Source organism: Rhipicephalus sanguineus, chromosome 6, assembly GCF_013339695.2.
Source record: "Rhipicephalus sanguineus isolate Rsan-2018 chromosome 6, BIME_Rsan_1.4, whole genome shotgun sequence".
In the NCBI taxonomy this organism is placed as follows: Eukaryota; Metazoa; Arthropoda; class Arachnida; order Ixodida; family Ixodidae; genus Rhipicephalus; species Rhipicephalus sanguineus.
In genome coordinates this window covers 102,636,159-102,663,904 of record NC_051181.1, presented here as the reverse complement: position 1 = coordinate 102,663,904, position 27,746 = coordinate 102,636,159, and the positions used below count along the sequence as shown (strand labels likewise).

Here is a 27,746-nt window from a genome sequence, read left to right as displayed (position 1 = left end):
TCGATTTTTGTTTTTTTGCGCAAGAACAAAAGATCAGGTTTTCACTTGGGCAATCATTTATATTTGATAACTGAGTGCGCATTGTGGAATCGAGGAGGACAATCCTTGAATCAGATATAGGAATTGATTGACAGCCGAACTTTTATTCAACCACAGTCACACTTGGGGCGAGGTAATCATTCATGGGTGGTTTGTCCTACATCATCTCGGCTCAGTGCAGACACTTGAAATGTTCAGTGATACGCAAGAGAGTCGTAATATTTACACAAACGTGCCACTTTATTTTTTTTTTATCGTCGGAAGAAGGACGAAGCTGGCGACATGTTCCTTGGGATTACCAGCCCCCGCAAATAGACCGAGGATAAATACCCTATAAGCAGCCCGAAAAAGCAACTTGGTTAATAAACATCGGGGCGCGTTGTTCGGTCAAGAGGCAAGCTTCGAACCTCAATGGGGATGTTTCCTAAAAGACATGAATATACATTGGCTTCAAAGTGTCTGCCCCTGCCCTATAGTGACATGCAACTACACGTTCGTGTCAAAAAATGGCACGGAAATGAACTTGGCATCGGATCTCTGCTCTCGTGCAGCCGCTATGTAAGACAAGTGACTTGGGGATGATATTTTTTATGATGAAGGCACATAATTAAGGTTGCTTTGCAGTGCGCAGGCTTACTAGTCCATTAAGTACTCGGCACATAACTTCATAATTTATGTACCCACTTTGCCATGCGCATAAGCTCAAGCAGTGCTCCAGTAAACGCTACCAGCTTTAATTTAACCTTTAAACGCATAGACGTTGCACCGTAGGAAACAGATGCAGCGGTGCTCACGTAGAATTGTGGGTATGTTCTGAATATGAAAGCTACACGACGCATACGTCTTTTTAGGCTCTGCGGAAGGCAGAAAGACCCAGTTATAATTAGCAAAATCCCAACGTCTACCCACACTGAAGTGAGACATTCTTTTGTATTTAGCAATGCATTCTACAGCTCCTGCACTTACAATTTTGCGTTTTTGTATGGCGACAGCCTCGTTTCTGGAATGATGAGGAATCTGGCTCATGATTGAATAGAGAGCTTTCAAGGGCGCCTGTTTTCTTCAAGATGCTTCAGGGGTTTGCCCCACTATGTGTCAATGTTTTCTTTTGCGTTCTGTGCCCTGTTAATTGGCGCTTTTTTTTTCTCTCTCTCTCTCTCTGTAATAGGAATGTAACATTTCTGCTGCTCCACGCTCCGTTAAGAGATACGTCATAGTGTAGGGGTCGGAATCACGCGGCCCGCTGTTTCACAAGGAATAAAATGTTTCTGACTTTGCTAAACGGTACTCGCATTATTTACTCACCTATTGGAACTAATAACGCTTTGTTCGGGTAAGCTACAGAGACGAGACTGGTCTCAAGCATTATTTTTTTTCCTAAGGCACGCATACAAACCCAACTGTGGAACAAAATTCAAAATCGGCTTCTTACTCTTACTCCAACGCCAGAATCCAAATTACTCCAAATTCAGAATCAGAAAATTTCAGAATCGGCGCCCAGATTTCAATCACTCTGAAGATCAGTATTGAAATGTTTCTCGATTTACGACGCCAAATCTCCTGTATAAATGATTCATATAGGAGATATGTGAAATGCCTTCTTTCAAACAGCAGCGTGAGGTGACAATTCTGTTCCAACCCTCCGCCCCCCTGCCCCCGTTTCAACCTTCACTGTCCCGGCCCTTGCGGGACTAAATTTCGCGACTGCGGCCGGCTAGCTGATGTGAGTTTGAGACCCCTGCCATAGTGGATAAGGGTTAGGGATGTATATTGATTATCTAGAGCTCCATAACACAAAGGACCATAGAAGTACGAATAATGTCTGTATTTTCATTATTTTTTGTTTTTCCTCCAAAACAAAATGTGGCTCGGGGTCATGTTTAACAAATGACCGTCGTTGCTAGTAATCGCAACGAAGTGGTTTGAAGGCGACCGTTTATTACCGCGGTTTTTTGACAGCGAAAAAATAGTTGTACGTTTTCTGCAGGCCCCGGGAAACCATAAGGAAGGTGATTATGTAGGCCAGATAAATATTAGGAATTGCAACAACATCCGAGCCACTTTTAAGCCGTCGAAAATATCCGAAACAAACAAGGCTCTCGCAAAAAGTACAATGCAGGCAGCACATATGTTAGAGTGATTTTATTTATTGTGCTCCACGGACAGCGTTTCGATTCAGACGGGTAATAATGAGTATGCTCTGGACAGCGGTACAGGTACTCTCGTCTGCAGTTTTCTATTGGCTTGCCGTAAGATCCTTTCCATACGTACAACTCACACTTGGTGGAGTCTAGAAGAAGTTCAATGTTGCTACAACATATACAATTGAATACAAGGACTAACACAATGCAAGTCAGGTGCAGACTAGCGAAACTACAAACAGATTCAATGCGTTAAATATGTTGCCTTATTTCACTGCAACAAAAGTTCCGGATGTGAAGGAGCTTATACATGCCTTTTCACATATATATTTTCAGTACATAATGCGTACAATTCCAGTAACGTGCGAGAACTAAATAAAATAACGCGAAAGTTCTAATTTACATCTATGCCCTTGTTCGGCTTGGCATGCTGAAGATGCCATATTATACGCATTAATATTACCGCTCCGGAACCAAGACTTCATTAAGCTCTACAGTGGACACAATAATCAAATGCATATTGAGCTGGATGCGCTTGATTAATACTAATAGAGTGATGTCTATTAACCGCAGTTGTCATAACTGGCAGCGCGTAACAGACAATGAAGAAATACCAAGCAACAATGACACATACGAGCGCTGCCTGCCTCTTATTGTTCGTCTGTCTTTCGTCCTTGTCTTTTCCGCGCTGGAAAAAATAGCCCGTTCCTGGTTATCATGCTATTTTTGGAAAAAACAAACGACGTCAACGACATCCAAGAAACGGTCGTCTACTACTATCTAGAAAGATGAGAAGCCGAGCGCAGCTGAAGAATACCAAGAAAAGCCATGCAGTTTGGTTCAGTTCGCGGAGTTTATTGTCCTCAGGTAGCTCAGGCTATGACAAAAATTGTAGTGGAGTGCTCAGGATTATTCAGAACCCTAGGGGTTCTTTAATGTGCACTGAAATCGCACAGTACAAAGGTCTTTAGCGTTTCGCCTCCATCGAAATACTACCGCCGCGGCCTTGATTGAACCCGCATTTTTCTGGTCAGCAGCCGAGCGCAGTAACCAGTGGGCCACCACGCGGCTAAAAAAGCGAAGCGTGCGCAGTTAAGTTTAATTTTCGCAATCGATTACCTACGACGCAGAATAAGCAATTATTAACTGATTGTTCATATTGGTTAGGTGTACTGATTTGAGGGCATATCGTCTGTGTCATCCCCAGTATTATCATTATTATGTGTTGTTGCAAGTACATGTTGGAGGATGTATCATATTCCGGGCTACTTCCACGGGCTGGCGCGAGCTCGAACTGAAGTTCTGCGTGTATAAAAGCGATAACCCTTGTCGCGCAGTCTTGATCGCAAAGAGGATCGCGACGGTAGCCTTCAGGATGCTCCATGCTGCTGATCGGGCGAAACGAGCTCTGGGGAGACCTGTGCTTAGAAACATTTGTCGCCTGCAGTTGGAACTGCGAACATATTCTATGAGACTGCTCTAGACAGCCCAATTACCATTTCTATTTGCGAGTTTCTAAATCTCGCATTGTGTTATATCATAAGATGTGACTGATACGGTGACGGCAATCTGTTGTAGGCGTTTCAGAAACGGCTCACGAAGAACGGGACTGTCGATGTTCTCCCTGCATGTCACGAAAAACATTTGAGAGGCTCTGGTGGCCGTGTCCTTTCTCCTGTGACAAGTGAACGCAACGTCGCTATGAAACGAACTTCTGTGGAAAAACGCCACCGTATAGTTATCTAACCGAGTGATTGATAAGCTCAGCAATAATATCACTGAGCTTGACACGAATAATTTGGATGAAAAGTCTCGCACAGTGTGCAGGCGTCTTGTGCTTATCTAGCGGTGCGTCATACATGAAAAGCAAGTTCAAGTTGCACAATTAAAGAAGACGGTTCTGGGTCGAAAACAGCGCTCTCTCTCTACGTGTCTAAATGCGAAGACGCTAACCGCACTCACGGCCACCTGGTCGGCCTTCACAAAGGCACTGTAATTTCTCGGTGCCGACCCCATCAGCAGTTCCGCTGCTGGTGGATGTCACCTCCATAAAAAAGGCACAGTTTTGCCGCAAGGGCGAAGAAATTAATGCAGTAGCGACAAACTGAAATGTTGTACGAGGTAAGGCTAGCAGCTAACTCTATTAGGGTCCATTCTGGCGTAACTTTACAAAGCATGGCAGCTTGGGCGTGTTGGTAAGACATCACCAATAATTTTTAAGTGCAGTACCACAAGCGGACAGAAAAGAACACGTGCACCCGTGTGTCTTACGTGCTCTTTTCTGTCCTCCTCTAGTTGTGCGCTTAAAATTTATTCGTCTACAAAACGCTCGCGTAAGAGAATACAGCCGCTCCAGTGAGCGAAACGGTTTTCTTGCCATCTGTCGCGCCATGTAAGCGGTGAGGGCACAGCACTTACAGTGCTCGTCAAATGAAGTCCGAACACCGGCAAGCCTTCGCAGTGGTATAGTGCGCGCCGTCCAGTTATTACCATGGACAGGCGCGCATATGCGCAGTGCGGTCAAACCGGATGCACGCACCTGTCAATGGTGATAACCGAACGGCGCGCACTATACCATGCGAAGGCTTGCCGCTGTTCGGGTTTCATTTGACGAGCACTGTACAAGGGTAGGAAACGTCTACTGATGTCTGCCGAGATAGCGCGCGACCGCGCCATTTTTATCAAAGTTCACAGTCTATGCTCAAGCGACGCAACTATGAGAGGGCGACATGAACCATAAAAGAGGAGATTTTTAAGCATGGTAAAATGCACTGATGCGGGAATAAAAGCGTTTGAGTAAGACTGCGCAGTCAATCGTCAATCACCTCATTTTTTAAAATAATTTCCAAGACAATGAAATGAACGCTGCCGCATGTCTGTCATTGTTGTCGTGAAAAGTGCCATTAATATAAATGCAAATACCGTTGTATTTTGTTTTTCTGTTCCGGAAAAGTTTTCAGGGGTCTCTGATTTGAATCTATGCCAACAAGTTCCAGGATTAAGCGTTTTAACCCATTTCAGACGCCACCTATGAAGAACTGTCTGTAAATGCGATAAATCGATGCAGTGTTATTTCAAGGCACTCGATATTATATTGCAACAAAAATAATGTCGTAGTACGTTATTGCGTGTGTTTAGTAATCATTCCTATTACCTCGTCGTATTTATTCTGAAGCCATTCATACTCTGTTTTTGCATAAATTTAATGAAAGGTCAGGCTAGAAATAAAGCGCAAATTATTTTTGGTAATGTCCATGTTGAGCGAAGAAAAATTATGCTTTTGACGTGGGTTGCGGGAAACGGCACGTCGAACGACTCACGGAATATGGTATTGCCTTCAGCAAAGTGATCATATGCAACAGCACGCCGCAAAATTGAGTTAAATGAAGACAAGTGCATTATGCAGGAGGTCCAATTCATACAAAGCTCAATGTACCTGGCTCTTTTTTAACCACTAGTCGATACAACTAACAAAAACAAGTGGTGTACACAAAAGTGTATATAGCGTCTCAAAGGGTTAAATCCTAAAGTCTAAAGAAAATATGTAACATTTTTCGCCTTACATGAGTTGTCGGTGAAGGTAATAACAGCGCACTTCGTTTCTGGGTCATAGTAGTTGAAAGAATACATTCTTCCGTTTTTGTCTTCTGAAAAGGCTACAGTTCAACAAAATAAATTGCGTTTAAGCTTCCGAGACAACGTAAATGATGAATAAATGTTTCAAGAGCAAGTAACATCGCCAGAGAGAACACAAGTGAAAAGGCAACAATTTCGAGCATTGATCACTCGTAAAACATCTTTCATAGATACAGTGACATGGCCAAACTACACTCGAAACCACGGCTGTTAGTAGTATATGTTCTTAAGATCCCAACTTCTCATATCCTTCATGAAATGCTGTTGCGTGTTCAATGTGAAATGCGACAAAATGGGAAAACTATGGAGCGTATTCCTATATTAGGTCGAAAAAGCACGCGTTCTTTTTATCTTTCTTTTCTTTTGAGGAAACATCTTTTCTGTGTCTTTTAAAGTATTTGTGCAAGGATCAACTTGCCTACATCCGAAATCTTGATGCATCTTAATACACACATTTGCAGCGCAGTGATTCAATCATTAGAAAATAGCGTTATGTAAACGTAATCAGAGCAGGCCGCGGCTGAGAGCAACTCAACACCTAGTAGAAGCAACGACACACTTCGGTGAACTATGAGCGAACACCGTAGTTGCGCGAGAGGTTTCCATTTTGATCTCTGATACCCCTTACATTGTAATATTAGTTGTATTCACCTCCACTGGTGGGAATGTTCTTTTATGCTCTCGATATTGACCCGATATTCTGTCCTAAAGATAGTCGATGACTTATGATCTCGATCAATTACGGCTGAGCCACTTCCTAATGTGTGGGAAGCTGCAAACCGCCCACTGGTTGCGCAATTCATGTGGTGTGTCGCTTGGTGCGACTCTGCCTTTCTGTCAGGCAATATTACATGTGTTAGCGTGACGCCTCGTCGTACGTGGCATCTCTACAGGGTTTTTCACCAAAGCAATCTAAAGCACTGGCGTGGCTCTGTGGTAGAATACTCCGTTGCTACGCAGAATATCTGGCTTCGATACCTAGCTCGGCTAACGCAGTAAAGCTTTTTTTTTTTTTTATGACAGCCTGCCTTTGGTCACCGCGTTTCCGGTGGTAATTAAACAATCCTTGGAATGCAGCATTAGGAGTTCTCGGCAGCCCTTATCGTCAAAAGCCTGCGCCACCGTAACCCTGCACATTGAACAATCACAGAACAGGTCCTACAGAGTCAAGGTATGGGGCAGACTTGGCGCCCCCGTTAAATTAGCAATGGGGAGCGGCCGCCAGCCCTGCGTCTCCCCCTCCCCCCCCCCACCCCCCACCCCCCCCTGTGCGCACGACTATGGTTATGGCATAAATTGAAAGGAACTAAAGTGATCATGCAATATACAAGTTTTCCATGCCTCTGTTTCATCGCATGTTTTGCTCACTTTTTTCGGTTCTTGAGAAGTTCGTGCCATTGGTAGCCCACATTAAAGGGGCGAGGTCCATTCCTGGCTGCCTCGACAGGGCATAGTGTACAGGGTAACCAAAGCCGTAACCATGCCTATAACAATGAAGTATCGAAGCATTGTTCATACTGCACGTGCAGAGTTCCTTTTAAAAAATCAAAATCACTCGTAATAATTCATAAACTGCTTTAACGTAGTCTATGCAAATGAATAATTGTTGCGTTCGCCGCGCGAACTCATTCAACAGCTGCGTCAAGGTTTTACGACGATTTTTAGCACTTCAATCGCTTTCTAAAAAAGGTCACATAAAATATGTCCCGCTCTGGATGAGCTCACATATGGTGCTCGAATTATCCCAGTAAAGTTTTAGTATTTTCATAAAAATAGAAGCTTACGACATGCAATTTCTACCTTCGCAAGAAAGGAAGCGATAGATCGAATTTCTTGCGCAAAGTTGCTGGTCCTTTTGTAGGTCTACAACTACGAAAAGTCGTGGCTTGTTTCCTGAAATTCGTCGCTAGGTACGCCAATCGTAACGCAGCGTCGTTGAACTCTCCATTTCGTTCCGGAAGTTAACTTGCGCATATGGTGTTACTAGCCCGGCCGTCAGCATGAGCTTGAGTAGGCGCTACGGGCAACCGTAATGGTGTTCTTTACACATCGATTGCTCATTGCCAACACGACCTCATTCTTGGCCTTGATTTTTCTCTAAACAGATTCGGCTTGTCATGAACATCTCTGCGAGCATCCTTCGCCGGCAGCTGTCTATTTTCCCGACACCCCTGAGGCCAGTCCCATCTACTTAATCCCCACAGACTACGTTCCACTTTCACCCGAATGTGCATCATGTGCCGAACTGTCACGTTCCACACCCGTTACTGGTATATCGTACCTCACAAAACTCTTCTGCCCGACATTCCACTTCAGTATGGCGTCACCGTATTACCAAAGGTTGTCACTATTATGGCCAACCGTAAGATATAGGTTGCGATCGTATCGTCAACTCGTGTTTGACAAAGCAAATACCATAAGGAGTGTGGGTCGCCCAACGTCTGGTGAACATAACAGTGAACCCGAATCTTCATCCGGCTCCAGGCGGCCTCGAAAGTCTGCTTATTATGCCAACGCTAACTTCAAGAACATTATCGCAACCAGCCTCTTCCCTTCGTAGTTTGAAAACCTCTGTAGCGGCCGCACACGGTGGCACGCGCTAATGGCCGGCCAAAGCACCTTCTACACTCTTAAATGAACAAGGTAGTAAAAAGTAAGTAAGTAAAAAATTGACTCATTTACAACTACCATGTAAACTTTACTCCGTTTCGCAAACATTTTAACACCATGGAAATATATCACAGATAGTAAACGTTGTCATTACTACTCAGCGTATCGGGGTTAGTAAAGTTCACTACATGCGCACGTAATGGGCTAGTAAATGTTAATATCTCTACAGGCCATCCTACGTTATTTTCTAATAGTAGCAATCCTATTGCTACATGTAGGCTGCCGGAATCCATATTGTCGACGCGCGTGTGCGCCCGACGAAGAGGACGAAGGTCGCTAGCTGCTCGAGCTCGGAGCCGGATTGCTCAGCGCTGCAGCCGTTCTTGCAAATATATCTTGTGCCTAGCGACTTGTAAAATCGACTGTCATTCACGTAACATATTTGGTGGAGGTGCCAAATTTGGTGGAGTGACCAAATTTTACACTATGTAAAATTTGGTCAAGGTATAATTTTCTCGATTATGTTAGAATAACAGTTTCGTGCTTCTTAATGGCACAAGTATTGCAAGTAGTAGGAACTAGAGCTGTGCACGGGCCGTATTTCCGAGCCCGAGCCCAGCCCGGGCCCGCTGACTTTGTCGAAGGCCCACCCGAGCCCGACGGCAAAGGGCTGCGAGCCCGCCCGGCCCGGCCCGACGTACGAAAACACAATCCCGGGCCCGGCCCGGCCCGGCCCATCTTTTTGAAGGTTGGCTGCGAAAACAAAACATCGTTTTCCAGTAATTTGGCATTTCATTGAGCATATCAAATATGATCAAACGACACACGACGAATAGTCTCTATTGCACTCTATTGCAAACTGTCGTGCAAAAACAGCAAGCAGTCCAACGATTCCGGCTTCAACGAAGTGCGGCGCTTTCGCATTATGTAGCTTGCCGAACTGAAGTTATGTTCGCTGCTTGCACTCGTCGCCGGAATTGCTAACATATTTTTTGCCAGCCTCTCAAGCTTGGGATATCTCTGCTGCTTGCTTTTTCAGAAGAATAAAACTTCAGATGGACAAGAGGGCGATTCCATAGAGAGATAATCGGATAGCTCATTTTTTGTAACTGCTACATTCTCACCACTGTCGCTCCACTCGCTGAACAACTGCATTGGAAAGGAAAAGCGGTAAATGGCGGTCGCGGAAAAGGCGCTGTATGCGTGCTGGAAAACAATTCCCGCTCATTTTCTATATTTCGGGCTTGAGTCGGGCTGTGCGCCGGGCCCGAGCCCGGCCCGCTAAAGCTCCAAGTAGCCCGAGCCCGGCCCGGGCCTGAGGTGAAAATATGTCGGCCCGCCCGAGCCCGGCCCGCGGGCCGGGTCGGGCTCGGGCTTTCGGGCTACCCGGAGCATGTGCACACCTCTAGTAGGAACCGACGATTTCTATATGGCGTTCAGGCACCCACTTGTATCAGACGGAGCGAAATAGCAAGCTTGCACAACTGTCGTCGCGACCTGCTCAAGTAGCAGACACAACCGCATAGATATAGCGGGCACGACCGCGGAAAAATAAAACCGAAACGTGCCTCAGCGCAATGAGGGAAAATCTAGACGCCCAAAACCACCGCAATAAGAACGAAGAAGCACAGGGAAAGAGTGTGTGCACGGATGTCTGCAACTACACTGTACTACAACCATTGAGACAATATGCAGTTGGCAGGCAAGAGTTGACCATGCTGTTTACTGCAGAGGCAAGCCTGACGAGACGCAGAAGAAAATATGAATGTAATAAGTATAAGCATCATAACTTCGCCGCCACCCGTAATCGCAGCGTCTATCACAGTGGGACGCGCTTCGGGGAATAACGTCAGGGGTAATGACAACCGACGATAGAGCCCTCAAAGGCCCGCACTACAATCCGTCGTGCCCACACAAAGGTGGCGGCGAGGTAGAGAAAAATCTTTCAGAGAACTACCAGACCAATTTGGTCCGTCCACGTTCTGGCGATCCCAGCCGTCGAACCAGAGCAAAAGGAACGCCGATCGGAAGTACGCGATTGGCAACGCCGTGAAAAAACGATGAGTTAGCTCATTTCTATCCGCGTTGTTCCTATTTACCTGATATTTACCCCAACAATGTGGCAGAGAGTGTTTATGATCATCTGGTGGCGACGTCTACCTCTGATCGCCTGACATTGCGCTTGCTATTTAATTATCAGGGAGTTTTAGCTTGTAACGTATACTTCTTTACGTTACCGTGTTACCGGATACCGGATGAAATCTGCGCATGCGCGAACCTTTACGGAACGTAAACTTCTCGCCGGATAGGCTTTACGTTCACGGCCCTATCTCGCAAATCCACCTCAGTTCGTGGCTACTCGCGATATCCGCTTCGCGGAGACTCCAGCCACCGAGTCAAAATAAGCCGAAGTGCGAGCGCCACTTACGATCACCTTGTTTCAGCCGGATTACCGAGGCTAGAGCGACCTAGAATACCGAATAAACGTGAAAGGCGTAAAGACGCTGACAGGCTGGATAGGTGGCGCCATCTAGCGAGGCCAAGGTGTACCAGGCGAGCACGAAATTGTTATTGCAGAAACATCGGGCATTCTACTCCCAATGTAAATCCCTTGCAGCGGCATTATTACGAATGAGTTGCCTTTCTAATCATTTTTTCCCCTCAAGAACACTAAGCGAAAACAAACGTGTACATGATTGTGGTTGCATACTGCACACGCTAAAAACCTCTCTTATGATTTTGCCGCAGCGTAATTCAGTATTACCTAAATGAAATGTAGTTTAATTGCTGTTATCATCGTCGTTTAGTGATTTGTGGAAACGTAAAGGTTTACGTACGTACGTAAAGGTTTACGCTTGGGCAGCTGAAAAAACTTTACTAAAACTCGAGTTCAGGTAAAACGGTAAACGTAATCCGGTAACGGTAACGTAAAGAAGTATACGTTACAAGCTAAAACTCCCTATTAACTACTTGTATCTTTACTTCGTTATATACACAACACTCAGTGTAGTCCTGTAACACATTGCTATGACTGCAGTGCTTCACTTTTTGGAAAAAACATTACTCATGTGGCATCGCCACTCAATATTTATCTCATTGTGTCCGAATAAGGTATCACTCGAACTAAATGGCAATAGACTGCCAGGATTAGTGCATATCTCGCGATTGCGGAATAGTTTATCTGGTAGCCACTTGTCACTGTTCGATAAGAGTTATCATCCCCATTTCAAGTACGCTTATTGACATCATAAATCTCCTTGAGATACACAAAGTAATCACTTGTCTGAGTAATTTTTAAGGCTTTACACTATCGCCGCTGCAGCAGTTTGAGACAATCCTAAATTAAACATTATTGCACTTATTGCGTGTTTTTGAAAACGAGTGTCTCCATGCTTGTACTACCGTTAACTCATCATACATGAAATACGCCACAAAACGGATATCTGGATTAATAAAAAAATTCCCTTACTCTTTGATATAGTACACGTAGTGGTGGTGAATTATAAGTGACGTCTTGCTCAAAAGTGTGTATTTGCTGTTATAGATACATATCGGTTCGTGTCCTCTGATCCTGTGCGTGTAACTTCTAACAAGCAATATAATAAATGCATCCGTATTGAAGAACTGAAAGGCAGAAAATAAAACCGATGCGTTACTGAAACAATGCAATACTTAAAAAAAATAAGCAGTTCATGCTAATATATATTGACGCCTAGCTACTTATGGGCTGCTGTTTTAATGCTGTATGGGCAGGCATTGCGTGGTATTGTATCGGTGCAGAATAACGATCAAAGTATTTTTGACAAGGAACGCACTGAAAACACTTGGAATGCGAAGTGCGGAGGACTGTTACTCTAGCTGCCCACCAAATAAATTTTGTTGCCACTAGCAAAGTTCTCCCTTTCCTCTGTGCGGGCGATCCGGCAATACTCAAATATTATCCATAGTATTGAAAATTATGTAGATGCTATAGCAAGGTCATGCGCCTGACACGCTGGGAGCTTTGGTGGAGCACTACGCGTAATACATTTCCGATCCTACACAACTCGAGCTTCGGCGCTCGCGTACCTCCATCTAATAGAATACGCGTTTCTTTATTGTGTGACAAGAAAAGTAAATATCTTAAAATCCAGTTATTTGTTTGCGAGGAAATCTCCTATTGTGTTTTCATTTATGTAACAAGGAAGTATTGAATGAAAACGCAAACATTCTTTTTCCCGGCATCACTGAAGCTCCTCGCGCCACGCAGCAGACAAAATACGAAAAGAAGCAATAAAACAATCTCCCGGAGAGTATTGTGGTTATGAACACTTTGTACTGGCACTGAACTATCATGGCACCGCAATGGCACTGTTTCAACAAGTGCACTGAATCCTATCAGAATTTGTTTTTTTTTTACATTTCATATTTGCGTACTGGACAGAGGGTAGGTGGGTCGCACGCGGGCTACGGAAAAGGAGGCGGCCGTCTATCTATTCTCCAAGGAAGTAGCGCACCTGTCTTAAACTAAGCCGGTAGAGTTGTGATATTATTTTAACTCACGGCTGTGACATCATCTAACGTCGCGCTGCCACTGTAGTCGACGGCGCCTGAAGCCAGTGCGATGAGGGACGCAAGTAAAGCGGAATGCATTGCCTCTTGCGAATGTTTCAAGAAAGTGCGAGCAGCGGTGTCTCCTAGAAGTGCTTTGAAACATAAAGAAGTATCAGTGATAATGCTACAACATCAATTATCCCGTCGTGATGTGCGGTGTCTCCCTTGTCGTTTGTATTTTCACACAAGACGTTTCTTTCAGCTCGTGGAACAGCAGACAAGCTGTGAAAGTGACGTCAGTTATTTTCTAATTAGGAAATGAGAAGTCGTGCCTTAGCACGTTACCCGAACTTGATCGGCTCTGTGCCGTTCCGGTGACCGGAACGTAGAAACCATGAAATAATATTTCATCTCCTCATGCTTGATTTCGGCATCCATATACCAATGTAGTTTCCTCCGAGAAGATTTCTTCTGACATATGCCATTTTGCGTGAGGCCCACTGGCGCAACCTAGTGCACCGTTTATAAATTCGTCGGTATGAGCAAAAGCTAAAACGTGCTATTTATCGCACCAGTTCCTCCGTAATTTGATGCATTATATTGCTTAACAGGCCACAATGTACTTTTTGTTAGATCTGCGCTCTGGATATTGGTAGGTTCCGGCAGCCCAATCTGAGGCTCTAAACAGCGTTATTCGTGAGGTATACGCTCTTAGCGCATTTCTCGCGAGACTGCGCTTGTCAAGTTATCATTCAACAAACTGCAATCGACTCCAGTTCCTAACACTGCACCATTAATAATGGCATTAGTGCAAATATATTGCTCTCGCTCTGATTGTATAGCCACGCATACTTGGCCCCTACGCGAACGCCGTCACTCGTCAAATCAAAACGCGTCCTTACGCTCCGTTAGAGCTACGATAAGATTGTCTTTCTGATTCTTAGACACACGACATCCGTTACTAGGTTGATGGCGTGCTTTAACGAGACGTCCCTCAACCGTCACAGTACCCGCAATCGTACCTGGTGTCTCCTGCTTTTCTCTAAGGTGCCATTTAAACACCCTGATCCTACGTACGCCGCACCACTTTGAAATGGACAAGTCATGGACAAAGTTCGTAAGGAGCGAGCGTCCCCCCCCCCCGTTTCTACCTTCCATTACTCAACGCGTGTAATCGCAATCAAAAAATGAAAATTGGGCTTGTCATCTCTCTAGCGAAATTTTAACTATTTGCAGGATCCCTTTGTTGGTGAGCGCATGTTAAATGTCTCCATTCGAGAAATTGATTGCCCCCTTTAAGACAACCATGGCATTCGTTCGGAAAGGAATTGCTAATCATTGTTTATTGGTGTTCCGATAATAATTTGCTCATTTGCTAATTATTTCCATGCCAACAAAGGCTGAAAACTCACACAAGTACCAGTAAAAGAAGAAATAATATTTTATTTTCAACCTGGCAAAACAAATTAATATTGGTCATATTTTCGGCAGTGCCCATTCACACAGTTTATTTTTATAAAGGTGATATACGGGGCGCTTTCCACATAAGTAGTCATATTCCCTTAAGCAGTTGGATTTTTCCTTGTGATAGAAGGTGTACCAAACATGTAGCTCACATTTTATGCTATCTAGAAAGAAAATACGGGCATAAGAATGTTGGCTACTGTACGCAAAAAAAGTAAACGAATCAAAATAAAATGTAATACAAAATTGTGATGCACCGGACTTGGTTAAAGCGACACTAAACTGAAACACTAAATGTAATCAGACTTGTACATTGTGACTTGAGAAGTCTATCGCTGTACACTTCTCTACCCCAGCTTCATTATTGGAGTAAAAAAATACAGTGTAAAAGGCTACAGTAAAAGGCTACAGTAAATAGGCTACAGTGTCATTCGTCGATTTCACGCTGAAAGTCAGCGCCTGAATGTCACATTGTTAAATGATTCAATCCTCCACCTTCCCCAGAACTTCTCGTTTGCTTAAAAGACCGCTGAGAGCGAAAGTTTTGTTTGATTTTTTTTTTTACTGTAAGTTGTAGCTTCGTGTCTGGTAAATGCGAAATTGAATCGCAATTGCTCTAACCTACCTTTTAATCAATTCTAGCGTTGTTATTCGTGACCAATTTTGCATAACGTCGAAACGCCCGCCTTAACACCTTAAAAAACTAGCGCCCCACAGCAAGGGAGCGCCAATAGGATCACTTGCACTCAAGCTTTGGTGTCGTTCAAACCGCAGAACTTTTCCAAATTGGGATCTCCGCGCGCGGTAAAGAATGAGAAGATGTGGGTGATTCGGTATGTTAAGCCTGTTACGCGCGTCTACTGAGGAAAATGAAAAGGCATTCCTGGCCCAAGCAGCCAGAACTGCCTTGAGAGAAGCCCGACAACACAGCGAGAGGGGTGCCGTCGCCGGGTGCCAGGTCATGGTATTGTGTACACATACAAATCTATGACGTCGGAAATACTCGCTTTACTCTTGAAACGTCACACGGGGCCTTCATTTACGTCATACTAGTGGCGATGTTGCGAGGTGCTGCCAACTCAAATGAGCAATCACGCTTACTATAAAACCTAATTAAAACATCATAAATCTAACGTCCGCCAATAATAATCAATCAAAAGTGCCCCCGTATACAGGGCAATGAAGTAACACAAACATTTCGAGGTTTCAGTTTTGGTGTCAGGGGTCCTTTGATATGAGTTCATAATCGGCAAGGTGTTTTCTTTTTATATTGGCCGTATAGGCCAAATAGCACTTCTTAAACCTTGTTATAATAAGGTGCTTTCTGCCTTAGAAAACAATGTAATTCATTTTTACTGGCAGCGAATTCTGCAAACTCTAGCAGAGACCGTCGAAATCTATGACGTCACGGTGTGTTGAAGCGGGAACCTCAAAGCGGAGTAGCTATACCTGTATTTCCTTTTGCGGTTTTCTCTTCCCTGATAAGCTCCATGCTGGTAGTTCAATGAAATTAAAAATAAATGAAACTTTAAGCGTCAATTTCTATTTTGGTAATGAACACAATTTCAAAAAGACAATTCGGTGCTCAAGCAATCATTTATTAGATAACGCCTTTAAGCGCAAGTATCTTCGCCGAGATCCTCAAACCGATTCGTTCCTCAAACCGATTCGTTCCATGGCCGTGTAAGCCGCAAAAAGACCTTTTTTATAGGTTATACCTACAGGGCAGCGCTGCTTCTCCGCGTTTTTTTTTCTTCTGTACAGAGCATTGTGTTGTAAAGTCAGAGTTTTTAGCTGCAACATCCAGTGACAGTGTTGGCTTGTTGCAAGACGCAGGAATTCCAGTGCATCTCTCAACCAGATGAAAATAAAAGTACATTTTAAACAACTTCAAAACGAGTGAAGTTGGCTCAAGATGTGATTAGCTTACGTCCCCAATATCATCTGATACCTTCCGTTAATATTTACCATAAATATCACAGTTCTAGACTACTATAATGTAGGCTACTGTAAAAACTGTTTACACTCCACTGCACAACATTAGTATAGAGTATGACATATTGTATTCAGATCATCATTCCATGTCATTATAGAAGCTTCGTGTCACACCAGTACACCACGTATTGAGACCTCTATATGCCTGCATTTCTGTCGGTTCTGTACACATATTCAAAGCAGTGATTTTCCTAAAAATTCTGCCTGTATTTGTCAGCCTTTCGTTCCCCTCAACAGCACTCAAACGATAGAGGTAAAATATCAGTTGGCCTTCATTCTGCTGTGCAGCGGAAACGTAAGACACGCGAATCAAGATATGCTTTGCGGGACAATCACAAGATCACTGGGAATGTGGATTAACAAAAATCTGGAACACTTCTGTACTGAATAATCTTTCCTGCATCACATTTCGTGCTTAGTTGTGTTAGAAGATCTCATTTGTTTACTCACTCAGAGCCATAGCAAAACCATTTGGCGTAGTATTCCCTCCTCCCTCTCACCGTGAAACTAATTTTTCGGTAGTTAAAGTTACTCTGAAATAGTTTTTGTCTTCTCAATGAAACAGCAGAAAAAGAGTTCTGTTATAATTTATAAATTTCTTGTTTATAATTATATAGTGGCTTTGTGCGCATTCATGTTGACTTAAGGGACTCGGTACAGTTTATAATATAAATATTTTGTATTCCTGCAACTTCTCAATGAGCAAATTCTTGCTTTGAGTTTGCGTGGGCGCATGTAATGCCTTTTTTGCCTGGTGCCCAAATAGCGCAGCGCCGATGGCCTTGCTCTGTAACTTCGTGATGACTAGGCGAAGTTCTTACGTTTTTTATCCGAGAAAGTTATCACGGCACACTTTTCAGTTGCATCGTAGTATTGAAAGAGGTATGTTCTGCCTTCTTTGTAATCTGTAAAGGAAACAAGTGTGTTCTTGCATAAAATTTATCCGTGTATCGGTAAAATTTACAGAATCGAAGATAGGACCATCAAAGTCAACAGACCTGCTTTAAACAATAACGAAATCTACAGCAGCGTGCTATTCTACATTAGGAACTTTTTCTAAGCATTTCTAAGCTAAGCAAACCAAGTTTTCGGAAGTAGTTCTCGGATTCCGAACAAATACCCACACTCCGTGCTAAAACCTGGAAAAATATCTACAGATGCGTAAAAGCGATCTCAAACTTCAAAGAAGACGAAACCAAATAAAGAGAACAGGAACAGTAATTAGGGGGCACGCTGCAGTGGACGATATTGCATTAATTGTTCCCACCTGACGTTCTTTACCATGCCCCTGAATGAAATTACAGGGGCATTTTAAATTTCAACCAATCAAATTTCGGGCGCCGTGAGGCCTATCGTATTTACTGACATAATACGAGCATAGGCTGATGTCGACGAGCACAGGCTAATGTCGGCTGCCGTTCTGAAACTGTCATATAATGTGGGCTGCTGATGGATTTTCGTCGCAGAACAATGTCATGATCGCATATATGCGAACTAATACGTTTCTGACTCACTGCAATGAACGTTTCGCACACTACGATAGTTATCTTGTATGTGTGTCTGCGTGTGTGTGGTGGGGGGGGGGGGGTAAACTTGCCGAATTTCGAAGATACGTCATAGTATTCATAGATGCTCCCATAAACATACTTTAAATATGTATTCCTGTCATTCTCATCCATGTTTTACCGAATAGCACTTATATTACTGTATTGCGTGGTTTTTAAAACCCTCACATAATTCGTAATGCGTGTGCCCAATAAAACAGTTTGTAAACCTACTTCAAAAAAGGATACAACAGTCATTTATATTCCTAACAAAGAAAACCCTCGGTGCTTAACTGATGTTTTACAATTGACTTGTTGCATCAATGAATAAAGCAATTTTTAGATGATAGACATGACTGCAAACCTGCGCGCAAGGGCAAAATAGCTTGAAAAATAGGTTTGAAAACTTTAGCAATGTGTAGTATTTATCTTTTCTCGTGACAGAAGCTGTCTAAGCTCTTGTTGAACGGCCAGCTGCAAAAACACTTCTACAAATTACGAAACACCGATATCTTCGTGGAGGGCAGATATTACAGCACGCTTTTGTAAAACAAAATTGTCACTATCTCTGACATATGCTTATTATGTCAGAGGTAATGACATATGATAATATATAATATGATAATAATATTGACAATATGATAAAACCTAATATGATGTTTTATAAATAGTAGCAATTTACAATGGACGTTTCGAAACGTTTACCTCCTTCGAACTCGTCCAATCCTTTGGAGTTTTCAATATAGGCAGCTTTAGTGCACTTATGTTCTGTAAAGTAACGTTCACAAGCAAAATTACACAATGACAGAAAGCATTCTTTTTACGCCTACACTTCTCACGCCTCATAAGGCAGCTGAGCTATCTTAAGCAGCTTTCTGTTCAGCTTGTTGGTGACGTGGTTACTACATGAATGAGTAACTGGAGAAGCAATCATGCCAAGATCAGTTGACCATAGTTTATGCATTAGATAACGTGTAGAAAACTCCTAGTGAGGCATGAAACATATGGTGACGAAGATTTTTTTAACATTATTTATTTTAATGCACAAGATATACAGTAAAACCTCGGTGATACGAATCTCGCGGGGTCACCCAAAATATTCGTATCATCCGAAATTCGTATCACCAGAAAACATGGAAAATTAGTATGCGACAAAAGAAATTTGGCATATGTTTTGATTTAGTATTTCCCAGGGCCGCACCGACGTCATGAACAGCTCTAAATGATTGCCAGTATAGTTTTTAGACGTCAACGATCGTAGTTGTACTCGTGAATATACGGTGCGTGCGCGCGTGTGTAATCAATGAACCAGATTTGTTGTGACACGTGACCGCTAGTAGCCCCTTCCTAATCTTACTGCACTTTTCTGCGTGTCACTTTAGTACTGCGGTGAAAGTGACTTTAGCAAGCCTTTGCATGCAATAGAGGAAGGCCAGAAAATTTTAGAATCGCTGTCCTTTGTTGCGGTTACCTTCATATCGCGGTGAAGTTGGGGGTGCTTCTCGGGAGATTTATGGCCGTGCTCGCACAATCGGGGGGTTTGCTCAAAATCCGGGAGTCTCCCGTGCAAATCGGAGAGTTGGCAAGTGTGCGCGTACGTTGCGAGGCCTAGCTCCTTCACCAAGACCGTCCGCTTCGCCTGTTGGGATCTTCGTCCGCCTTTCATGCGACTTCATGATGGACCCGCAGCCCTAGTTTGTCTTGTTTCATAGAATGTCTGATTGGAAGGACATGGGTTGCATCGACGTGGCAGGCACATGTTGACACAGTACTGCCGTGTCTTCCGCGACAGCGCGGGCAGCACCAGTTCGTACCTCTGCGCTAGCGTACGTTCGTATCAAACGTCGCGGGGTGCAAATCGGTTCACAACAACCGTACGCCAATACATTGCAGGTTAATGGGCCCTGGCGGGGACCACAGAAAAATTCGTATCACCCCGAAATTCGCACGAGCCGTGATCGTATCACCGAAGTTTTACTGTAACTGGCGCGACGGGGAAAGCGGGACTGTGAAATGATTGTAGGAGGGTAGCGAATTGGGCGAGTTGTAAAATGCTCATGATGGTTAGCGCAAAAGCGACACAGACAAAGGAAGAAGAAACAACGACACAAGCGCTATTGATGAGGAAGTGTCTTTCCTGGAAAAGGGCGTAGTTTTGTTAGCAGACACGTTTTTATCTGTCAATTATCTTTTGGCGCATGTGCGGGTTTGTTGTTTTTTCTCTTTCTTAGACATATATATTTGTGATTTTTCCAATAAACATTCAGTTGTTAGATAGCGCTTGTGTCGTTGTTTCTTCTTCCTTTGTCTGTGTCGCGTTTGCGCTAACCATCATGTGAAATGATTATTTGCAAGAGGGCCTCAGCGTCATGTATCTGCAGGGTGGATGAGCAATGATGTACGTATAAAGCAGTTAGTAAATATTTCAGCGTCAATGTACACTTTATATCAGATCTCTAGTTCATCGAAAATATGAAGCACAAGACCAAAAGCACAAAATGGAAAGTGAGTGCATAACCCTCTCTCACAGACCGACGATCAGAAAGAGACCACAACGTCCTCGTCAGCTCCTATGAAAACCATGATGTGTGTATAATCAGGGATACTGACTTGGTTATGGAAAATAGTCGATGTGCGGTGGTCATTCCGGTACGTTGGCGATGAATGCACCATTTTAGCGGAGAAAATCTATGCCAGGGATGAGGTCGTAAGAAAACTGCTGCAGGATACTGAAACTTGCAGGCTACGTGGCTATGTGGCCACGAAAAGCCACCCTCGCAGAACATTATTCTGCGGCCACTATCACGTGACCACTTCCTTTGCGTATTTGCGTGCAATCTCAGGAGGCTATAATATTGCCCTGCTGAGCCACGCACATAACATTGCCCTGCTGGACGTCGTCCGCCTATCACTGAATAGTTAGCAGTGGTTACTAGGCCTGCATCGATGAACATCCGCACATCAGCTCTTGGTGTAACATATCAGTGTTAGTCAGTCACTGTCTGCACAGTCCGCCATTTGACCTGGCTGCGAATTATTTGTTCGGCAAGGCGTTCTTCCCCCGTCTAGTTTGTCGTTGTGAGAACATGAGGATATGTTACAGCCATCACGTCAGATGGCCTTTTCGCGTAGGTTCGCGTCGTGATGTCCTATTGCGTTGTAGTTGTAGGGGGGAGGTGTTTTTATCCCGTTCAAGCGGCACACTTCTAGAAGTTGCTGACCTTAGTTTCCCTTATGCATACCTAGCTGCCTTATCTTCGTGACGTGCTCTTGATAGAGCTTAGTCGAGTGGTGTGAATGCGGAGAAGGTGACCTGTACAGCGATTTGTCCTTACACCTGCCGATGGCTGCAGGCAGGCTACGATTTCTCACTGCCGCTGGCCTGTTTGAAGCCAGAAAGCGTCGACAACGAACTCAAGCGCGGAAGTCCCATCTGGTGGTCAGCAATTTGGAGCAAGCAATGGTCGGCTTCGCCGTAGTCAAAGCAAAGTGGACGTCGACTACCACCCTGACACGCACTACTTACCAATACTTAAATTTAAGACGGTAGAGGGCCGACGGGTTTGTCAACGGTGTGTAGGGCCTGGTAAGCGCCGGCGACAGAGTGTATGGATACTTGCCCGGAAACGTTTGATACGTCTTACTAGGGTGACATCAGCTCGTGGCATCACGTAAGAGCTCTGACACAGCCTGGTTTCAAAACCAAAAGACACCCCTGACAAGGCAGCTGTTGAAATCCCGGCTGTCTACTACTTTCACGAACATCCTCCGAAATGAGCGAGGTGAACCTCTGCTTGAAACGCAGTACAAACCCCCACGTTGTCAGGGTGATCTCTTGGTTTTCAAGCCAGATAGCGACCGAGCTTCGTGTGAGAAGAAGACGTCTTCAAAGTTTTTGTCGTTGGTCCAGTTTTTGAACCTCGCCACCTTTTCGTACCACTACAGCTATTTTCGGCGTCTCCTGGAGTGGAACCACGAAATCTGGGACACGATCGTTGCTGGTGGAGTATGACGACTGCTGGTGCCGTCATGGTGGCTCTAGATTGACTCCTCCTCCTGTGCACGGGCTCAGAGAGGGGTCCCTGTTCCAAATGTTATCCCTGCCAATCAGCGGCTACCTCAGGTTTCCTTCTTTCTTCCTTTGTGGGGTTCAGTTGGATTGGTAAACAGGCATTGTGGAGGCGTCCTTAACATCAGCACCATTCCCTGATGTGATGCAGTAGTAGCACTGCTAGCGGAGAGGCACAGCCCTATCAAAACGACCCAGTGGTGGTGATGGCAGCCAGAGCGATCGGTGTCCGTAGAATCGGACCCACGAACTTGGCAGTCCGTGGTTTTAAAGTTGTGTCTTTAACTCTTAAGAACTGCAACTCTCAAGGTCCTCGCAAGCCAGGACGTCAAGAACGCGCCAGAAACACCCAGACCTTACACGTCTGAGGGTAACGTGCTTGCAAAAAATATGCACATATTTTCAACGTAAGTCCCCGTTGTTATGTACACATTTGAAAGGAACCCTCTGGTCACAATTCTATTTGATAGTTTTGCTCTGCCGGTAATGAAGGCCATGCATCAGAAGCAGATAATGAATACATAGGCAAGCGATATAGATTTATCCTCCCCATAATTGCTACCTCCCACTTACTGACACAGGATTGTGTATCCGCAGCTTGCATGTGTCACCGTGACCTCTTATTAGCTGATTTCTTAAAAAAGTCGCTGCAAGAACGACAATGGCGACTGAAAAGTAGTTCAGCAGCATGGTAAGGTTAAAATTATGCTACTGCAAGCTCAAATGGGAACACACCTGCATCTCGACGCTGCTCAGATAAAACAGAATTAGGGCGCTTTTCACCTGCGACTCTCAGAGGTGCACGACCGAGGTGGTCGCAAATGCCCTTGCACACTGCAGTCAGAACGCGACCGGTCGGGAATGGTCTCTTTTGAACGAAGGTGATTGCTTTTGGCTCGCTACTAGAATTTGCAGTCATGCAACTGCAAATTCAACCAGCGAGTGACATATCAGAACCGTGGCTTTCCAACCACTAGCGACCACTTTCGACCGGTTGCTTTGCGGCTTCTGTGTGCTAGGGAATTTGCGACGACCACATCGGTCACGCAAATCTGAAAGTTGCAGGTATGAATAGTCCTACACAGCGTCTAGACTGACCTCATTCTCTAATGAAAAATTTATTCAGTGCATGAAAAGACACAGCACACAAATTAAGTTGCATACGGCACAAGCGATCCCGTATGTAACTTCCTGTTTCTGTAGCTGCATAATTTTGTCATTATGCACCAACTAGGTCCTCAAAAAGTCATATTAAATCACTCTCCAGTAATTTTGATCTTGTAGCATCAAGTGGGCCTTCAACCATAACCAGGCGTCTACTGGGTCCGTAAGGCCTATGACGCAATTCCTCGTATTTCCTTACATTTTTTATTTATACATTCTTGGCCCCAAATTATCAGTACAGATCTATGAGTGCTAAAGTATGACACGTAATGATGAGTCGTTATCATGGAACACCCGCTGCCGTTGTCAAGCACGTAGCATTGGGCGCGAAGTGTGAAATTGGCAATTACTTGTAATACGTATTATTATAGTAACCTGCGTACTTGGTTATTAAAAAGCTATTGTAATAACACCTACTTCTTGGTCAATCTCATGTAGCGGGCACAGGAGCCAGCGATGGGCAACAAGAAGTAGAGGTGTTTGTTTACACTTAGATGACCTTTAGCCGCAACTGTCGTTCAGAACTCATGGTGATGAATATTAATGCTCACCCTTTGTTTTCTTGGCCTCTATAATAGGAGCGATGTCCATTCCTGGTTGCTTTGACACATTGTAAGATACGCCGTAGGCAAAGCAGCCATGTTTGCTACAAGCAAAATAACGAACTTGTATCAACGATATAGGCAAGCGCAGCATACATTTGTGAACATATTTATACTACGAGCAGGTAAATACGAACGACTTGCTCGACAGGGCACGTCTACAGCATGTTCACGAACGACTCCGCTTGTTATCTTGCAATATGCAATAAAGATAACCATGCGAATACAACAATTTCACTTCTATTTTTGGTTCAAGTGCTTTTTAGTAAGAATTAGAAACAAGGTAAGAGCGCTAAGTACGATCCCTCACTTGAGACTCTAAATGTGTTTCTGTTAGAACGTATGGCGACTTTTTGATGCAAACGATGAAGTATATGCTACGCCAAAAATGCCACATGCGAACTGTAGCAGGAATAAATAATAAAACATTCATTTCCTAATGCCTGAAATGGCGGCAGTCAATGACTGCTTACCTTTGCGTACCATAATCATAACGCTGGTATAAACGTATACGGCTACCACTCATCTCCTTTACCCTGTTGTAGATGCATACAGGATCATACTTTTCAATTTGGCGGGAATAGCTTCTCTTGTAAAGGAGAATTTCTTGTTCCGTTTTGAAAAACTGAAACATAGAAAATAATACTTGCGCATCACTCACATTTTCTTATGCAACAGGCATTTATGTGAGGGCTTAGGTGAGATTACAGATCTTCTACTTAAGTGACACTGGATACATGGGTGTTATTCGAGTTCATATGCTACTTGATTTACCTTTTTCAAGTGTTTTTCAAGCATATCTTCACGTGTTGAAAGTTTTTGTCCGCGTATACTCCTTCCATTGCTGCGGCTGTGGTTATGTTCGAGTGTTATTACGTGTCCTCGCTTATTACGGAGGCTGATGAGAAAGTACTTACTTGAAGAGTGTGCAGTCTATGTGAGTGCTGCAGTTGGTGAAGAACAGGGCGTGTGAGTGGAGGGAGTAAGTTCAGCGTCCCCCTCCTTCTCTAGCTAGCTTGCCCATGATGGCTGCGATAGCTTTTCGCGCCGTACTGCGGTTAGGTGACCGTGCACTCCATCTTTCAGCTAGTTTCTGTCGGGCGAAAATGCTATGCCCGCTCAGACCATTGGTGGCTCTGTGTACGTCGTTATCCTAAGCTCCTAATGGCAGTGGTGTTCTTATTCGAAACTTTTTTGAGACGGAGAAGTTCAAAGGAAAGGAAAGGTGAAGCACAGGTTCAGCTATATTACATCTGGGGTTTAACGTCCCAAAACCACGATATTATTATGGGAGACGCCATAATGGAGGGCTCCGGAAATTTCGACCACCTGGGGTTCTTTAACGTGCACCTAAATCTAAGTTACAAGGGCCCCAGACATTTTCGCCTCCATCGAAAACGCAGCCTCCGTAGCCGAGATTCGATCCCGCGACCTTCGGGTCCGCAGTCGAGCGCCATAACCACTAGACCACCGTGGCAGGGCAGGTTCAACTCTCTCTGCACCATTCATCACTATTCGCCGTTGTGACGACGACTTATCGCAGTCACTGAATGAGACTTGTCCATGCTTGCATGTGCCTTTGCGACACCATTTTCGTTAATTCACTAACGATGCAAATGTACAGAGTCCGTCTTGAAGGTAAGGAGACAATTAAATCACGACGTTTCCCGCAAGCGCACTTGATTGGGAAACCGGTAACCGTGTAATGTCGGGGAATCTTCAGGTTATGAGGCACGCCATAATAGAGGGCTCCCGAAATGTCGACCACGTGGGGTTCTTTAACGCGCCTTAATGTAGGCACACGGCCGTCTGGCATTTCACTTTCGTCGAGATGGCATCGCCGCGGCCGGGATCGAACATGCGACCTTCTGCATTCCCGGGATTTGGGTACATCTGTACGTGGCGCCATCTCTCGGCGGCAACAACGACATCCTGTCATAACTAAATGAAAAAATAGGCGAAAAAAATTATATCTCTTGAAAAAAGCTAGTTATCAAAAACGACTCCGGGTTACATGCAGCACAGACCCACTGGAACGTTTTGGTAAAATTGCAATAATGCCCTACAAAGCGTGTGGCTTCCCTGTACAATTGAACACCGCCCATTAGAAACACATGGGGCCCCATTGTATAAAATATTAAACACTCTAAGAAGCCACGCCGCTTGTAGTGCGACACTCTCATTTTACCAGAATGTTCCAACACTGCTGCATTAACCGGGAGTCGTTTTTGGTAACTAGCTTTTTTTCGTCAGATATGATTTTTTTCGCCTATTTCCCATTCAGTTACAGCAAGCCACTGCAAGTCACTGACGAGAGATAGCGCTACGTGCACATCTCCCTATACCCTGGTCATGGTCAGCAGCGGAGCACCCTAACCACTGTACCACCGAGGTGGACTAAAACAACCAAGACGCACGAACTGCGATGTGAGAGGTGCAGTAGAGAATAATTAGAAAAAATCAATAGGCAAGGAAACTCCTGCAGAGCAGGACTTCCGAGGCGCAAATACATGATAAGAAATAAACGTAATACGCCGAGCGCCAACCCTGGCGTTACCAGTCGTTGCCAGTTAACAGTTAACAAAGCAGTTATTCATACTTCATCAAATATTATTAGTCGGGATTGAGAGTCATTGGGCGCTTTGGGAGGTCAAGGTGTAGTGTGGTGATAATGTGCTTTGGGCAACGTGCAATCAGAAATGTGGCTGTACTACCACTGTTCGCTTGGCATTTGGCGAAATAGTGTTTTTGGCGAGGATTGAACTGATTTCAGGTGCTTTCAGATTAGTTATTCCTCCCGTAATAGGCCTTTAGTATAGCGTACGGGTGGTCGTTGGGCCCCGAAGAGCATTGAGAAAGTTAACACACGGCTAGACGAGTCATGTAACGTTATTTTAGGCATTTCCGCTTCTGAGCCCTTCCTTGAACATCACCGCAACACAGTAGCGTGACGGTCTAATGAGAACCATTTCAAACGTTAAATTCCTGAGATCAGGCTCTGTTTCAATGTGTTATCGATGTCCAGATAGGGTTTTATATTAATGGCGTACATATTCGCGGCACGAAGTCGTATCACTATTTAGCTATAAAAGAATGTAAATGCGTAGTTCAATTGTTATGATATTACTTGATACGAAAAAGTTGTACGCAGCATCCTTCAATTAGAACAGCATCCTTCAATTAGAACAGCATCCTTCAATAACTGTAAAACACCAAGCCAGCTACAATATCAGGAAAAGGCGCACCGAAAATGCCCGCGTAACAGGGAAAACGTTTCCGTACCTCAAACACATCATTCATTGTAGCCCTGCCGGGATACTCAAAAGTGGCAGTGGCGACATCAATAGTAAATGCGATGAATGCGTAGCATAACATCATAAAGTAATGCCTAAAACGAAAGACTAGATCGATAAAACTCACAAATGCACTACTTCAGCTTTATGTGCGCTTGAGAAGTTATGTTAATAATATCGCCATTACATTGTGCACATGCTTATGAATATTGTTCAGTAATCTTGATTGATAGCCGAGTTCGCCAACCTCGGAAAAATGTCTCGCTGGCGTTAGTACGCACGGACAAGTAATGGTCGCATTTTTTGTCTAAGCGCCTTAGTAAATGATCTGACACAAGTGCACGCTCTTAATTACGAAGTTATTCGGGGATGGACGTACGTTCCTTGTAGATATAAAATAAGGACAATAAGTCCCTCCACGGCGGCGACATGTAGCGTTCTTATTCGTACTCAGGTGCCCAAGAGAAGGTCGCGACCATAGATAACACACGACATGTTTATTAAATAGACTCCTTCGGATTAATGCTTCGCTATGAAAAGGCACTTGCATTCTCTCATAATCTACATGCCATGGAGGGAAATGGACATGAGAGCGCCCTATTGAGAATAAAGAAGTGGCAATTTCAGGCTTAAGACATCGGAAGGGCATCCAGAAT

The 27,746-nt window shown here is 44.2% G+C and overlaps 2 protein-coding genes across 3 annotated transcripts; both read right to left on the bottom strand.

Moving 5' to 3' along the window:
- Positions 1-2,102: 2,102 nt before the first annotated feature.
- Positions 2,103-13,119, bottom strand: LOC119397441 (uncharacterized). The gene is made up of 5 exons (XM_037664865.2): positions 12,969-13,119; positions 11,896-12,050; positions 7,185-7,300; positions 5,744-5,836; positions 2,103-2,329 (listed from the first exon to the last, which is right to left on the bottom strand). Exons 1-5 carry the CDS (start codon positions 13,056-13,058, stop codon positions 2,103-2,105), a joined length of 681 nt encoding a protein of 226 aa, XP_037520793.1. The 5' UTR covers positions 13,059-13,119.
- A 1,287-nt stretch (positions 13,120-14,406) lies between these two features.
- LOC119397991 (uncharacterized) lies at positions 14,407-27,185 on the bottom strand. Of its 2 annotated transcripts, XM_037665268.1 has the most exons (6): positions 27,080-27,185; positions 24,271-24,422; positions 23,747-23,841; positions 18,668-18,730; positions 17,240-17,323; positions 14,407-14,587 (listed from the first exon to the last, which is right to left on the bottom strand). In XM_037665268.1, exons 1-6 carry the CDS (start codon positions 27,173-27,175, stop codon positions 14,436-14,438), a joined length of 642 nt encoding a protein of 213 aa, XP_037521196.1. In that variant the 5' UTR covers positions 27,176-27,185; the 3' UTR covers positions 14,407-14,435. The 2 variants fall into 2 exon arrangements, with proteins under 2 accessions (XP_037521196.1, XP_037521198.1); XM_037665270.1 differs by lacking the exon at positions 14,407-14,587 and having other exon boundaries at positions 17,181-17,323.
- Between the last annotated feature and the right edge of the window lie 561 nt (positions 27,186-27,746).